The 17,067-nt window shown below is 50.8% G+C and overlaps 1 protein-coding gene across 12 annotated transcripts in view; it reads left to right on the top strand.

Moving 5' to 3' along the window:
• Positions 1-17,067, top strand: part of cntn1b (contactin 1b) — a 903,199-nt gene that overhangs the window by 676,947 nt on the left and 209,185 nt on the right. For all 12 annotated transcript variants that reach the window (XM_038780269.1, XM_038780265.1, XM_038780278.1 and 9 more), the window contains one exon: positions 16,405-16,475. In XM_038780269.1, coding sequence (XP_038636197.1) covers positions 16,405-16,475 — 71 coding nt within the window. The remainder of the gene's footprint in view (positions 1-16,404; positions 16,476-17,067) is intronic.

Below are 17,067 nucleotides of genomic sequence, written 5' to 3'. Positions count from 1 at the left end.
GTGGTTCACGGTGGCTCCAGCCTCTCTTCCCAGCGGCAAATGGGTGCCGCGCCAACCCGCGCATGCGCAGTTGGCCCACGCCAACTGCGCATGCGCGGGGGACTTCTTCAGCGTGCCGGCCCCGACTCAACATGGCGTCGGTGTTCAGGGGCATGACAGTCAGGAAAGTTGGCCCGGGGGGGGGGGTGTGGGGAGAGGCCGGCCCGCCAGTCGGTGGGCCTTGATTGCGTGCCAGACCCCATTGGAGGCCCCCCCCACTTCCGGGGACGGAGCCCCTTCCCCCCTCCCCCCACAGGCCGCCCCCGACCGTTCGGGCAGAGTTCCCGCCGGCAGCGACCAGGGGTGAACGGCGCCGGCGGGACTCTATCGTATCCGCTCAGCCCATCTGGGCCGGAGAATCGGCGGCCCCGCCAATTCCAGTGGCCTGCGGCCGGCGCAGTGCCAAACGCGCCGGAGCAAATGCGCCGATTCTCCGCACCTCGGCGAATCGCGCACCGGCGTCGAGGCGCAGTTGCGGCGATTCTCCGGCGCGGGGCTTGGAGAATCGCCCCTAAGTGTTCATGAGCTGATGCCTTTTATTTGTATGAAAATAAAGCAGCAAATATCTTGCATTTATATAGCCTCTTTCACAACTTGGGGACATCCCAAAGCACTTTAATTTAGTTTTGGAAACACAGTATTGTTGTAATCCAGCAGCCAATTTGCACACTGTAAACTCTGACATTAGCAGTGAAATAGATGCCTGGATCTGTCTTCATGATGTTGGGTGAGGGATGACTCCACCAGCAACGCTTCCCTGTTCTTTTTCCAGAGGAGACATGACGTAACATTGCACCTCAGTGCTGCACTGAAGTGTGAGCTGGGATCACGTGCTGATGTCCCTGGATGGGGTTTGAACCCACAGTGTTGTGACTCAGGCAAGCGGCTCCCACTTTGGTTAAGAAGGTTATTTGAATCTGAAAATATTGCAATGGTGCACAGACTATGATCAGCATACACAAGCTCTTCACTCACTACTGGAGCGCAGCCACTCAGTAGTTAAGAGGATTACCAACTCTAATTTTCCAACTACAACTGGGAGAGCACATTAAAATTGGATTCACAACAGTGCTTTCTGCACCATGAATGACTTCTTTAATGAGTATATTGTTGCATTTTAGCTCGGGAAGCCATCTGGTGGTGTTGCGATTGTGGAAATATGATTTTTATTTCCATACTTTTATTGGCCACATGAACGTTATAAAAATAACCTTCAGAGCAAATCTAAATATGAAATTCCAACATACATTCCTTACATCAGGAGCCACGTTCTTAACCAAATGTCTCTTGGAAAATTGAGAATTAAATTCATCAGAAGCCCACTGTGTACGAAGCGTAAGAAAATATTTGCCATCTGTTTGTAAAAATAATTGTCTGCTTGTTTTCATGAACTCTGAGGGAAGAACCATAAAGTGTAAAGGAGATGTTGTGCAATATTTCTGGAAGACGCATCTGCTGGCCAAATGTCAGATTGTAGTCATCTGTGTGCTTATGTAAAGTTAGCTATTCCAAAAGTCAGCTGGATGTTTCCTTGTGACTTTGCCCCTTTTCCAATCCTTCAGAATTGAATGTAATTTACACTCTCTACCTTGAGCCTGTGGATATGTATCCCTAATGTGTGGAATGTGCTGAATCCAGGAGGAAAGAATCAGTGAGGAAATGCTCCCGGGTGTTGACCTTCGCTCCACCTGCAGTGGCTCCTCTTTACAGTCCCGTAACATTATCCCTGGAGGCCCTCCAGGATCTATCCTTAGCCTTCTCAGCATGCGACACATTATCAGGGGAGGCAGTGGCGCACCGGGCTGGTAATCCCGAGACCCAGGGTAATGCTCTGGGGTCTCGGGTTCGAATCCCACCATGACAGATGTTGAAATTTGAATTTGATGAAAAATCTGGAATTAAAAGTCTATCGAAGACCTTGAAACCATTGCCAATTGTCACAAAAACCCATCTGGCTCACAAATGTCCTTCAGGGAAGGAAATCTGCCGTCCTTACCCGGTCTGGCCGACATGTGACTCCAGACCCACACAACAATGTGGTTGACTCTTAATTGCCCTCCACTGAACTGGCCCAGCAAGGCACTGTTCAAGGGCAATTAGGGATGGGTAACGAATGTTAGCCCAATCAGCGACGCTCACATCCCAAGAACAAATAAGAAAAAGCATCATAAATAAGAAAACGTGGCATAATTTAATGAATGTACACCGATAAACCCACCACCACCATTCTCAATTTCTCCGCTGTTTCTAAATTGTAAGGCTACTTGTCCAACATCCAATAACTGACGATCATAAATTTCCTCTGATTTAATCATGGGAATACTGAAGCTATTATCTTCACTGTGTTACAACCGGCTTGGGAGGAATGCTCAGCTTCTCTAACCCCAACACTCCACAAGTCACATCATGGCCGGCATTCTCCCCTACCCGGCGGGGCGGGGGGTCCCGGCGTAGGGGAGTGGCGCCAACCACTCCGGCGTCGGGCCTCCCCAAAGGTGCGGAATTCTCCGCACCTTTGGGGGCTAGGCCCTCGCCGGAGTGGTTGGCACCACATCGACTGGCGCGAAAACCGGCACCAGCGGCCTTTCAGGCCTGGAGCTGGTCGAAAGGCCTTCGCCGGTTCGCGCATGCCCCGGTGGTGACGCCGCTGACATCACCATCGGCACATGCGTGCTGGGGGATTCTCTTCTGCCTCCGCCATGGCGGAGGCCGTGGCGGCGGCGGAAGAAATAGACTGCCCCCATGGCACTGGCCTGATCGGTGGACCCCGATCGCGGGCCTGGCCACCGTGGGGGCACCCCCCGGGGTCCGATCGCCCCGTGCCCCCCCCAAGGACCCCGGGGGTCCGCTCGCGCCGCCGATCCCGCCGCCACCAGAGGTGGTTCAAACCTTGGCGGCGGGAGAGGCCTCCCAGCGGCGGGTCTTCGGCCCATCGCGGGCCGGAGAATCGCCGCAGGGGGCTCGCCGATCGGCATGGGGTGATTCCCGCCCCCGCCAATTCCCGGGTGGCGGAGAATTTCTGCCACGGCGGGGGTGGGATTTTCGGCGGCCCCGGGTGATTCTCCGGCCCTGCTAGGGTCGGAGAATTTCGCCTCATAAGTGTAAACGATGAATTCGCTCACCAAAGTTGTTTACTCTTGTTATTATTATTAGACCTAGAATAAAAGAGACTTTAACCAGGCTTCTTTCAAAACACTGAGAATGATTTATTTATTCTGAAATGAAGCTTCTAGGGCAGCACGGTGGCACAGTGGTTATCACTGCTGTCTCACGCCGCTGAGGACCCAGGTTCTATCCCGGCCCCGGGTCACTGTCCGTGTGGAGTTTGCAACATTCACCCCGTCTCTGCGTGGGTTTCACCCTCACAACCCAAAGATGTGCAGGTCAGGTGGATTGGCCACGCTAAATTGCCCCTTAATTGGAAAAAAGTTATTGGATACTCAATTTATATTAAAAAATGAAATGAGGCTTCTTGTTAAAAGCAACTTGCAACAACTGGTTGACATACAATGTTCCTGGGATCTTGCTCTCGTCGCACCTTCTCAGCTTTCCAAACACAGGCGGGTTACACTAAAAGGAGAGTCTTTAGCTGGATACGGCAGGGAAAGCGCGTGTTCGGCAGCCCTCGCCTTCTCAACTTATTCCCAAACTGAGTCCAAAATACCGTTCGAAACAGAAACTCATCTCAGTCAGGTGGTCCCCAGAAAATCACCAGAGCCTCATAGCCTGAAGACAGTAATTTGATTCCCCCCCCCCCCCCCCCCCCCCCCCCCCCCCCCCGCAGTGTTACAGACGCCAGACCAGATCCCAACAGCGGCTAAGATACTGGACCAGGACTGCAACGCTTTTAAAAGAAAATTTAAGACTCTGCCGAAAGATCGATTCACTCCAGGAGTGATTGTATGAGAAACAGGGCTTGGTTATTTTTACAAACAAAACTTTATTATAACAAAAGAAAAACCATATTTAAACTTTGAACCTAACATGAACCGCCTACATGTGTCACTTAACCCTAACAGACGATTTCCCATTAAACAGCGTGCAAAATGAAATTACAGCTCTCAACTCCACTTACACAACCAGGCAAAAATGATACGCATTAAAAAACATGGGCAGGATTCTCCGATCCCCCCCGCCGGGTCGGAGAATCGCCAGGGGCCGGCATGAATCCCGTCCCCACCGTCCTCCCAATTCTCCCACCCCCCCAAAAACCGGCTCGGGGTATGTCACACCACCCGCCTCGGAGAATGGTGGGATTCGGCATGACTCAATGGCTACTGGGGCCGCGTGAATTCTCCACCCCGCGATGGCCCAAAGTCCCGCCTGCCTGTAGCCGGTCCCGCCGGTGTAAATCAGAGTAGGTCCCTTACCGTCGGGACCTGGTGGTGCAGGTGGGCTCCGGGGTTCCTGGGGGGTCGCCGAGGGATCTTGCCCCGGGATGTGCCCCCATGGTGGCCTGGCCCGTGGTCGGGGCCCACCGATCCGTGGGCGGGCATGTGCCGTATTCTTTCCGCATCGGCTATCACGGAGGACAACAATGGCCGGTGCGGAAGTGAATCTCTGTGCGCATGCGCGGGGATGACGCCAGCAAGCGCTGGCGCTCCCGCCCATGCGCCAACTCGAGCTGGCCGGCAGAGGCCCTTCGGCGCAGGTTGGCGTGGCGCCAGGCCCCTATCTTTGGGGCGGCCCGACGCCAGAGTGGTTCATGCCACTCCGTCCTGCCAGGACCCCACGCCACGCCGGGTACGGGAGAATCCCACCCCATATTCCTGCTGGTAATGAAACTCTTTCACACCCTCTCCAAAAACCTGGGCAGGATTCTCCGATCCTGGGGCTAAGTGTTGACACCTTCATAAACGCCAGAGCGTTTTAGGAAGGCGTCATCTGACCCCCTAGGAGCAGCGATCCTGCGCTGCACAGGGGGCCAGCACGGCACTGGAGCACTTCAGGCAGCTCCAGCTGCCGATACGGGCGCAAACATGGGCAGCGTGTGTCCACGCATGCTCGCCACGGCCCGACGCTAGTCTGCTCTTGCACGTGGGTTGCCTTCTCTGCACCGGGCAACATGGCGGAGACCTACAGGGGCCGGGCACGGAGAAACATTGCCCCCCCCCCCCCCGCCCCACCGGAATTAGCCCACCCATCGATCGGTAGGCCCCAATCGCAGGCCAGGCCACCGTGGAGGCCCCCCCTGAAGTCGGATCCCCCTCCCCCACACCAGGATGGCCCGCGCAGCATGAATGCCGAGGTCCTGCCGGGTGGGACCACACGCGAACGATGCCGGCGGGACTCGGCCTAACTCAGCGGGTACACGGCCCATCGAATGCGGAGAATCACCGAGGGGGCTGCATTGAGGCCCCCGACCGGCTTCACAGGGACCGCGCATTGGCGCCATTGGCAATCGGCGGACCGGCGTTGGAGCGGGCCTTAAACTTGGCCCCAATTAATTGGGCCGCTTCCCGATCATTGCTATGGATCTTGACAAATAAAGGGGGGTGTCCTGATGGCTGGGCATGTCTTAGGTGGCTGTTGGCTTGGCTTTGTTTGTGCTTTTGGTTTGGGGAACTGGCGCCGGGATGTCTGAAACAGTATCGGTTGCTTGCGTGTCTTTCCTTTGTTCCCGGAGATGGGCTATCAATATGCTAATCGTCCTATAGTTTCGACTCCGTCTGGGAGCTGTCTCTCCAATCTGCATGCAGGCTCTCTGCCTGCTTGTTTTCCTAACATTGTCCACAGTTCCCTACATTCTTTGCGAGCGTCCATTTTGTATTCTGGAAGTGGCCATCCCAGATGGCTACACAGATGGCTGGCTGGTCCTTTAACTGAAGTCATTTAACATAAAGACTTTTTGGGAAAGGCCATTTGCTCACTGTCCAAAGTGAACTTACAACCTTTATTAAAAAATACTGTTCAGCTCCCAAGAAAGTATGCAAATAATTCAATGTCCTTTCAGTGTTTAAAAAAAGCATATAGTTCTTGAAGACCTGTATTCACAATATGCCACAAATTCTATTCCTAGTCACCAACTCCATCTTTGTTTCCGGCGGACGTCCGCGCATGCACCGGAGCGTCAGCGGCTGCTGACGTCATCCCCGCGCATGCGCAGGGGAGGGAGTCACTTCTGCATCCGCCATCGTGAAGACTATGGTGAACGTGGAAGAAAAAGAGTGCCCCCACGGCACAGGCCCGCCCGCCGATTGGTGGGCACTCTTTTTCTTCCGCGATCGACATAGTTTTCACGATGCCCCCGCCCCCCCCGGACTCCGGATCCCGCCCGCGCCGCCTGGTCCCGCCGGTAAGGTAGGTGCTTTGATTCCCGCCGGGGGGACCGGCATGACAGCGGCGGGACTTCAGCCCATCGCGGGCCGGAGAATTGCCGGGAGGTGGGCCCGCCGACAGGCGCGGCGCGATTCCTGCCCCCGCCGAATCTCTGGTGCCGGAGACTTCGGGAGACAGCGGGGGCGGGATTCACGCCGGCCCCCGTCGATTCTCCGACCCGGCGGGGGGTCGGAGAATCCCGCCCCAGAGCAACTAAGATCTGACGTAGAGTTCTAAAGAAGTAAAGTGAGCTGGGTGTCTGTCAATTAGATAGTGATGAAGGTTTGGACCTTTTCTATTAGTGTTCTTGGATTAAATTTACAAGAAGGATCATCTGTCAGATGCATCTGCGGCATGGCCAGACTTTGAGAGAGGGTCATTGGATGGAAGAATATATCATGAACTTCAGTGAATTTTTGATTGACAAAATCCAATTTGGGATGAGTTTGAACATTTAAATTATGCCTTACGGCGCCGAGGTCCCTGGTTCGATCCTGGCCCCGGATTATTGCCCGTGTGAAGTTTGCACATTCTCCCCGTGTCTGCGTGAGTCTCACCCCCACAACCCAAAGATATGCAGGCTAGGTGGATTGGCCATGCTGAATTGCCCCTTAATTGGAAACAAATTATAATTGGATATTCTAAATTTTTTAAAAAGCATTTAAATTGCTAGAGTGGGTGCTAACAGGCTCCTGTTTCCAACCGGTGGCCAACTATTGGAGAGGCAGACTCCGTCGGATCAGATGTCTGCTGCCTCAAAAAAGATCCTGAGGAAATAATCATTGAAGAAATTGGCCATTTGGGTGGTGACACGAAGAATATGATTGCCAGTTTTTGAAAGAATCTGGTTATGCCACACAGTTATCAATACATTGAAATGGTGAAGGACCATGGTGAAAACTCCTTTATCAGATTTAAAGCAGAAGGCAGAACTACAACAATAATAGATTAATTAATCCAAGGAATGCCCAAAGAACAGGTAATAGGAGGTTCACCTGTAACTAACATGCAAACATCCGAAATGGAGCAGGAACAGGCGCTCAGTCCTTTGAGCCTGCTCCGCCAGTCAATACAATGGCTGATCTGGGGCTGGATTGTCTGATTTTCAGGCTATGTCCGGGCGATCCGTAGCATTTTACGTCACAAAACCCGGCGGTGCCCCAGCATCGATCCTTCAATCGGCGAGGACCAAGCAGCTGCGCCACGTAAAATGCACGGCCTCCACGAAATAAACGACCTGCAGCAGTCAGACCGTACAACATGGCGCTGGCCGTGAGCGGACCCGACCTGCCAGATAGTGCCCTCCTTGACACCCCCTTGCCACCCCCCGCCAGTCCCCCCCCAGCCCTCGCCGAAGCCCCGCTAGCCAGCAGCACGACTCCCGCCCGACCATGGCGGCACTGGACACAGTTCACAGCCGCCAGGCCGCGTTCCTGACCACTGAGACTATGAGTCAACTGCGCGGTCGGGATGACGAGTCAACGGTGTGCGGCACATGCCGCAATGATGCTGTTTGGGATGTGGCGGAGTCTGCGAAAACAGGTGCCGCCCCCGATTTCATTGTAAAAAGGGATTCTCCGCCCGATCGGCGATTACACAATCTGCATCGGAAACAGAGACTCCCGCCCCAGATTGTAATCTCAACTCCACATTCTTGCCTACCCCCAACACATTTCGCGCTCTTGCTCTCTCTTGCTCTGCCTTAAAAATATTCAAAGACTCTGCTTCTGTTGCCTTTTGAGGAAGAGGCTTCCAAAGACTCTCAATCCTCTATTTAGTCCTCACCGCAGTGCGAAATGGGTGACCCTTTATTTTTGAACAGTGACCCCGATTTAGTAATGACACGGGCAGCCCACACAGAGTGAAATAACGGACGTAGATTTATTGATGATAACGGTTCTTATTAGGTTCCTTTTGTGGTTGGTGCCTTACTGGTTGATCTTTTATACAGAGGTTAGTAGAGTCCCCCCACCCCTCAGCAGGGGAGCTCGTACTTCGGAGGGCCACAGGGAAAATAATCATTCCCTGCCCGAAAGTCCCATGCGGAATATGACACCTGAGTTCTAGATTCTCCCACAGGAGGAAACATCCTTTCCACATTGACCCTGACAAAATTCCTTAGGCTCGTATGTGTTTCAAACAAGTTGCCTTTTACCCAGTCGATACAAATTCAAAGTACTATTACGTGACAAACCGCCCAACGTGGAGAGGTAGGATCCTCACAAATGACACGTGACTGGGGGAATTTGGAGGAAGAGGATGAAGATGATGAGGAATCTGAACAAATTATGCTGACCACGAGGAATTTTAATCCTGTGATGCCTTGTGTTAGTCATGGACTCATTTACTAGTTCGGTACGAGGTAGTACTTGTACTTTGACAGTATGTGAAACAAATAGGTTAAAGTGTTACCTCAATTTATTGATAGCTAGGATCAATGCAAGGTATGGGACATGTTAGCACTATTTTATTAAGGTTTTGTGATGACAAGAGATACATTAAAGAGAGTTGTCATTTCGCATAAAATGGCTGAAATATGCTATTTTGCAAGTAACAGTGTAGCCGCCAGTGAGATACATATGCCGTTGAGTCAAACCTGTAGGAAAAAGGCACAAACTAAAATGGACATGGAGCATAATAAGGGAATTATTTCTGGAAAGTCAGTAGATCTGCAGTTTATTTAAGCATTTTAAACACTGACCTCCATGTGGCCAGCGTGGCGATTACTAAAACATCTGCCCCTGCTCCCGCTCTCAGCTCCGGAAAGTTCAACAGTATCCCCCTGAACAAAACCTGATCCTTCTCATCAGAGTGTCGGACAAGATAAGAAGAATCAGACAGAACTTTAGAAAACTGTCTTAAAGCTACATTTTTATCCCATTCAGAAAGAGCCCAGGTTTCTGACACCACTCAAATAAGTAGCAGATGCTGAAGAGAAATGATGGAAACTAAGCAAATGCATTCACAGCCCGAATGACCCTTCAAGGTGTGGTGTTTTTCAGTGAGGTCTGTTTTGCTCCAAATGGTGTGGCTTCAACTAAAAGCAGATCCCGCAATGTTTCATTGGTATCATAAAGGAAACGCTCAGACACTTTCATCATGCAGGTTGATGATTTCTTACGGGGTGGTTCTGTGGAATTTAAGAAGTGCGTTATTGATAAGATTAGAGTAGAATTTAAAACTTGGCGTCAGGCTTCATGGGGTTTTACATATATTACATAGAATTTACAGTGCAGAAGGAGGCCATTCGGCCCATCGAGTCTGCACCAGCTCTTGGAAAGAGCATCCTACCCAAGGTCAACACCTCCACCCTATCCCGATAACCCAGTAACCCCACCCAACACTAAGGGAAATTTTGGACACTAAGGGCAATTTAGCATGGCCAATCCACCTAACCTGCACATCTTTGGACTGTGGGAGGAAACCGGAGCACCCGGAGGAAACCCACGCACACACGGGGAGGATGTGCAGACTCCACACAGACAGTGACCCAGCCGGGAATCGAACCTGGAACCCTGGAGCTGTGAAGCGATATTGGTTTATATATTAAATAGAAGAGGGATAGATTTAAATCAGCGATCCTATTTCAAGAGTATTAGTGTCAGGGCCGGCTCAAGGTACCGGCAACTCGGGCAGTCGCCCGGGGCACCATGTGCTAAAGGGCGCCACGAGTGCGTGACCGGCGTCAGAGACCTGCCGACAGAGAGACCGGCCTGCCGATCGGTGAGTCCCGATCATATACCAGGTCACTCTGGCCCCGCCCCCGACCCGACCCCCCCCCCCCCAGACCCGACCCCTCCCGCCCCCGACCCGACCCCTCCCGCCCCCGACCCGACCCCCCCCCGCCCCCGACCCCCCCCCGCCCCCGGCCCCCCCCCGACCCCCCCCGCCCCCGATCCCCCCGCCCCCGACCCCGACCCCCCCGCCCCCGACCCGACCCCCCCTGCTCCCCCCGACCCGACGCCCCCCCGACCCGACCCGACCCCCCCCGACCCGACCCCCCCCCCCCCGACCCTCCCCCCCCCCTCCCCCCCAAGGGCGCCGAAGTTCAGCTTGCCCGGGGCGCCAGCAACCCTAGGGCCGGCGCTGATTAGTGTCATATCTGTTAATTGTACCAAGTTGCCCCTGAAGGATGGTGTTATATCTAAATAAGAAATGGAGAAATTGCAAAGCTTATCTGGTCAACCGAGCTTGTTGGGAACTCATATTCGACCAATTTCCAGCTCTGATGTGTTGGAGTTATGCACTACAATGAAACACCTTCGATAATGTTTGAAGAGAACTAAAATATTAAAAGAATTAAATTTGGAGAAGTGGGCGCTTAAGTTCCCATATTTTCATTTTTTTTTTAAATGAAGACTGACACTCCAGTGCATTACCGAGAGGGTGCTGCACTGTTGGAGGTGACATTTTTTGGTGGAGACATTAAATCGAGGCCTCACCTGCCTGCTCGGTGGATGTAAAAGATCCCTTGGTGCTATTTTTAAAAATATTTTTATTCAAATTTTGATATTTTAAGCATTTTAAACACTGACCTCCATCTGAGCAGAACCCCCCCTGCGAGTGGTCAGCGAGGCGAAGACTAAAACATCTGCCCCTGCTCCCGCTTTCAGCTCCGGAAAGTTCAACACCTCAAATATGGCCCTCAGAGGACTGGGCTCGAAATCCACATGCAAGACCGCCAACATGGTGCTGAAGAACGACCTCCAATATTTCTCTAATTTAGGGCAGGACCAGAACATATGCGTGTGATTGACCGGGCCCTCCCACACTGCTCACAAGCATCCTCCATGCCTTCAAACAGCCGGCTCATCCTCGACTTCGTCAGCTGCCTTCTGTGTACTACCGTTAGCTGTATCAAAGCCCAGCCTTGTGCACGAGGTTGAGGCATTCCCCCTCCGCAGAACATCACACACCCCTCCTTCAGTGCCATCCCCAGCTCCTCCTCCCACTTGGCCTTATCCCCCTCATGAGACGCCATATCCTCCTCCAAAATCCTCCCGTAGATCGCAGAGATGACCCCTCTCTCCAGCCCCATCAGCGACAGCACCCCCTCCAACAACAAGGAGAGTGGTGCGACCAGAAAAGTTGGAAAAACCTTTTTCGTGAAACCCCACACCAGCATTTACCTGAAAACCTCCCCCGGCAGGATCCCAAACATCTCCCCCAACAAGTGCTGACTCGATGGGCAGAAAGGCTTGCTTCTGAACTGTAGGGATTCTATGTTTTGGTACAATGGTACCCTTCAAAATGGATTTCAATAAATACTTGAAGGAGAAAACATTGCAGAGTGGATGAGTGGGGTAAATTGGATTTCTTCTGGAAGGAATGAGCTTCATGGTCTCAATGGCCTCCTATTGTGGTGTATAATTGTATGATTCAATTCCCCTCACAGAATTCTCGGAATTGAGTAAAAATACCGCACTGAGATCGTTAGTTTTTAGCAGAGATCGTGTGTGGAAAATCTGGCCCGGTGCCAATTTTCAACGTTCCTCGAGCCCATTCTGAATTGTACATTTAAGTGCTCAGTGGAGATGTATTGTGATTCTATTAACCGTTGCAGCCAGGAAATCAATGTTTTTTTGGCTTCATAAATGTGTAGCGGCCGATTTCAGAATGCTTGCTGCTGGTAACGACTTGTGTTTGTGAGATATTTGAGATGTACTCATTTGTTGATTTGATGTCAGTGGAATGTAGTCATATTGTCTGCTTTTCTACTTCCTTGCGAAGCGTTAAAAACAAGGGGTTCTCGTTGCATGGCTGCTTTGGGTTGATCAGTCTCACACTCCAAGCACTCCTACTCATGTGTTTATTGCTGTATTCGCTTTGAAAAGCAAAACCTCCTGAATCATGCAGACTGCTGTTTGGAATCCTTGAAGCAGAGGTTAAGCTGAGGAGGAGTATTTTGATTTCAGTTTGCACCCATCCGTGGTGAAGGGAAGAGGTTGAGGAACAATGTATCTCATTCGACAGATTTCTTTTTTTTCCTTCCCCCCCACCCCCGCACACAAATGTAAACGTGGTTCCCTCCCTCCAGTGCCTCGCAAATTAAATCACTTCACTTGCTAGATCATGTCTTTTATTTCAACATTGCAAGAAACAGGGAGAATTAGACGAAGCTGCAGCCAATTTTAACTGAGTCATTCGGAAAGACTTAATAAATTACACAACGTCCTGACTTGCAACTAAATAATTGTAAAGAGAGTCTGGGGTTTATACCTCCACTATTCAGCCTTCCATGTATTCATCAGTTTTCATGTGAAGAACCTCCTGCCACCAGTTCTTCATTTGGCTTTTATGACATCCAGCCTTTAGCTTGCACATAGTGAGGTAAATATTTGTCTTCACCGCACAGCCGGTGATCTGGCGGACCAGGTTGCACACGCATTTTGGTGGAATGAAAATCTGGTGGCTTCGATGATGGAGTGGGCGATCCACCCCCGCCAGATCTCTGCCCGTGCGGTGAAGGAGAAATTTGCATCAGTGTCTTCATTCAATCTCATTGCCGGCCAGGCAGTTAGTGTAAACCGGGCTCTCTTAAAATTTCAATTTGTTTTTGGTAAGATTGGTGGCATACACATACGTTTAACTTTCTTCCCTCAATGTTCATGGGCTGCATGTTAGCACAGTGGTTAGCATTGTTACTTCACAGGTCCAGTCTCCTAGGTTCGATTCCCGCCTTGGGTCACTGTGAGGAGTCTGCACGTTCTCCCCGTGTCTGCGTGGGTTTCCTCCGGGTGCTCCGGTTTCCTCCCACAAGTCCTGAAAGACGTGCTGTTAGGTGAATTGGTCATTCCTGAATTCTCCCTCTGTGTATTTAACAGGCGCCAGAATGTGGCGACTAGGGGCTTTTCACAGTAACTTCATTGCAGTGCCAGCCTACTTGTGACAATAATAAACATTATTATCTAACCTCTAGAACAAAGAACAAAGAAAACTACAGCAAAGGAACAGGCCCTTTGGCCCTGCAAGCCTGTGCCGACCATGCTGCCCATCTAAACTAAAATCTTCGACACTTCCTGGGTCCGTATCCCTCTATTTGGGGCAGCACGGTAGCATGGTGGTTAGCATAAATGCTTCACAGCTCCAGGGTCCCAGGTTCGATTCCGGCTTGGGTCACTGTCTGTGCGGAGTCTGCACGTCCTCCCCGTGTTTGCGTGGGTTTCCTCCGGGTGCTCCAATTTCCTCCCACAGTCCAAAGATGTGCGGGTTAGGTGGATTGGCCATGCTAAATTGCCCGTAGTGTCCGAAAAAGTAAGGTGTTGTTGGGTTACGGGTATAGGGTGGATACGTGGGTTTGAGTAGGGTGATCATTGCTCGGCACAACATCGAGGGCCGAAGGGCCTGTTCTGTGCTGTACTGTTCTATGTTCTATATTCCCATCCTATTCATGGAATTGTCAAGATGCCCCTTAAACATCACTATCGTCCCTGCTTCCACCACCTCCTCCGGCAGCGAGTTCCAGGCACCCACTACCCTCTGTGTAAAAAAACTTGCCTCGCACATTTCCTCCAAACCCTTGCCCCTCGCACCTTAAACCTATGCCCCCTAGTAATTGACCCCTCTACCCAGGGAAAAAGTTTATGACTATCCACTCCATCTATGCCCCTCATAATTTTGTAGACCTAAAGCTGCACCTTGCTTCTTATGAACCTGTTGGAAGCAAAGTTGTATGTTTTCTTTTGAAAATTAGTCCATGACTGAGCTGCTTTTTTAACGATTGGTATAAGCCTCTGATTTAAACATTGTTGGTGGGATTCGCCGTCGGCGGGATCCTCCGCTTCGCTGATGGCACACTCACGCCCGCGGATTTCCCGATGGCGTGCAGGTGGCCACGATGGCAAACCCCATTGGCCGGCTGCCAGGACGGAGAATCCCGCTGCTGGCAGATGGGGCGCCGCACCAAAAGATCACACCAGAATCCCGCCATGCCTTTTTCTATAGGTTTGTGAAATTTGCAGCCTTGTGCAAGGTTCTTATAGGTTTAAGTAACAAGCATGATGCATTGCTTAAATAAAAACAGAAAATGCTGGGCAAAGGCGGCATGTGGCCAACATCTGTGGAGTGAAACAGAGTTAATGTTCCGAGCCGAAGGCATGGTGCCAAGCTTCTCGAGTGTTGGAACTGCACTCATCCAAGCAAGTGGAGAGTATTCCATTACACTCTCGACTTACGTCTTATTGCGGGTAGACAGGCTTTGGGGAATCAGGAGGTGAAATGGAAAAATGAAAATCGCTTATTGTCACAAGTAGGCTTCAAATGAAGTTACTGTGAGTTACCGCAAGATTCCTGGCCTTTGCCCTTATATGGCCAGTTCAGTTTCCGGTCAATTGTAACCCTCAGCTGGGCAGCACGGTGGCGCAGTGGGTTAGCCCTGCAGCCTCACGGCGCCGAGGTCCCAGGTTCGATCCCGGCTCTGGGTCACTGTCTGTGTGGAGTTTGCACATTCTCCCCGTGTTTGCGTGGGTTTCACCCCCACAACCCAAAGATGTGCAGGGTAGGTGGATTGGCCACGCTAAATTGCCCCTTAATTGGAAAAAATGAATTGGATACTCTAAATTTATTTAAAAAAAAAAAAAAAATTGTAACCCTCAGGATTTTGATGTGAGGGATTCAGCAATGGTAATGCCATTGAATGTCAAGGTGCGATGGTTAGATACTCTCTTGTTGGAGATGGTCATTGCCTGGCACTTGTGTGGCACGAAGGTTACTTGCCACTTGTCACGCCAGGCCTAGATATTGTCCTAGCATTGGTTGCATTTGGGCATGGACTGCTTCAATATCTGAGGAGTCTCAGATTGTACTGAACATTTTGCAGTTATCAGCTAATATCCGGACTTCTGACTTTATGATGGAAGGGAGGTTATTGCTGAAGCAGCTGAAGATGGTTGGGCCTTGGACACTACCCTGAGGAACTCCTGCAGTGATGTTCTGGAGCTGAGATGATTGCCCTCCAACCATCACAACCATCTTCCTTTGTGCCAGGAATGACTCCCAACCAGCAGACGGTTATCCCCTGATTTCCATTGACTCCAGTTTTGCTTTGGTTCCTTGATGCCACACTCAGTCAAATGCTGCCTTGATGTCAAGAGCAGTCACTCTCACCTCACTTCTGACATTCAGCTCTTTTATCCATGTTTGGCTGTAATACGGTCAGGAGCTGAATGGCCATGGCAGAACCCAAATCCGAGCACTGTTGATGATCCCTTCCATGAATTTGCTGATGGTGGGGAGTAGACTCTCAGAGTAGTAATTGGCCGGGTTGGATTTGGCCTGTTGCTAGTATACAGGACATACCTAGATTATTGTTCACATTGCTTGGTGGACGCCAGTCCTGTAGCGCTCTGAATTTGCGGAAGAACTTCTCAAGGAAGGAAGTTGATTGTGAGTCATTTGGCACCTTTAAATCAAAACTGGATCAGTACTTCAGGGGGCTGGTTTAGCACAGTAGGCTAAACAGCTGGCTTGTAATGCAGAACAAGGCCCGTAATGGCCCCTCCAAACAGCCGCCGGAATGTGTCGACGAGGGGCTTTCACAGTAACTTCATTGAAGCCTACTTGTGACAGTAAGCGATTATTATTATATTATTGTTAGAAGGGTATAAAAGAGATGGAGAGAGTTTACACTCGATTTATTTTAAGGGGGTTAGGGAAGTAAATTGGTGATCCTCAAAGAATTAGGTAGAAGAGGTTGGTCCTCTTAAACATTTTATTGGTTTCAGTCCGTCGCTGAGATTGTTTTGGCCTGTGCCCCATGAAGTTGGGAATAGTTGGGAAGAAGTATGTCCAATAGTAGCAAAGAATTTGCTGACAACCTTACTTCAGTGGCGCTGTTTGAAAACTGGCCGCAGTCCCAGAGCAACAGTTATGTGTTAGTCTTGGCAGGGAACTAGACTCTGGCAGTTATTGCAGGTCACTGTTATTGTAATAATTGTATCAGCCTTGTCTGTTGTTTGCCTTGCAAGAAACCGTAAGTGCCTTCTTTACAAAGCTTTCCCCTCTCTCTCCAACGCAAGCCACTAAAATGCGCCTGTCTTCTTCCCACAGCTCCCACCGTGGCTCCATCCGATGTCGGGGGAGGTGGCGGAAACCATCGGGAACTGACAGTAACCTGGACGGTACGTTTTGGGAAATGGAACAGCCTGGCATGGGGAGACTTCCTCTTTCTTTCCAATAGTTTTCTGCATATTTGGTCTTCTGCACCCTCTCTACCAAGTACAGATGGCCAAGAAAGACTGAAGAGATTAGCAGGCTTTGTCTCAAAGAGAGTGAAAGACAATTTACAACACAGAAGGTGGCCGTTCGGCCCATCATGCCTGTACCATCCGAGAAAGAACTATTCAGCCTAATCCAACTTCCCAACTCTTGGGCCATACCCTTCTAGGTTACAATTCTTCAAGTAGCCCCCACCCCCTCTTTGCTAAGGGAAATATCTGCCATTGCCGTATTTTGGTGTGAAAGGCAAATTAAAATACGCATGCTTTTTTTTCGCTAGCTACAGAATGTTCCCATGCATGTGCCACTTCACAACGTGTTTTATGGTCTTGTTTCCCAATGCAGCTCGCATTCCAAATTAACTTCATTTCTTCAGAGACATATTTTGAGGGAAACCATATTGAGACAGGATTCTCAGGAGGCTTGACAAGATAGATTCTGAGAAGTTGTTTCCCCGAGTGGGAGAGTCGAGGACCAGGGGGCCAGAGGGCATAA

Source organism: Scyliorhinus canicula, chromosome 20 (genome assembly GCF_902713615.1).
Source record: "Scyliorhinus canicula chromosome 20, sScyCan1.1, whole genome shotgun sequence".
NCBI classification, from domain to species: domain Eukaryota; kingdom Metazoa; phylum Chordata; class Chondrichthyes; order Carcharhiniformes; family Scyliorhinidae; genus Scyliorhinus; species Scyliorhinus canicula.
The sequence above is the reverse complement of the archived record's forward strand: the minus strand, read 5'-3'. Positions and strand labels throughout refer to the sequence as shown.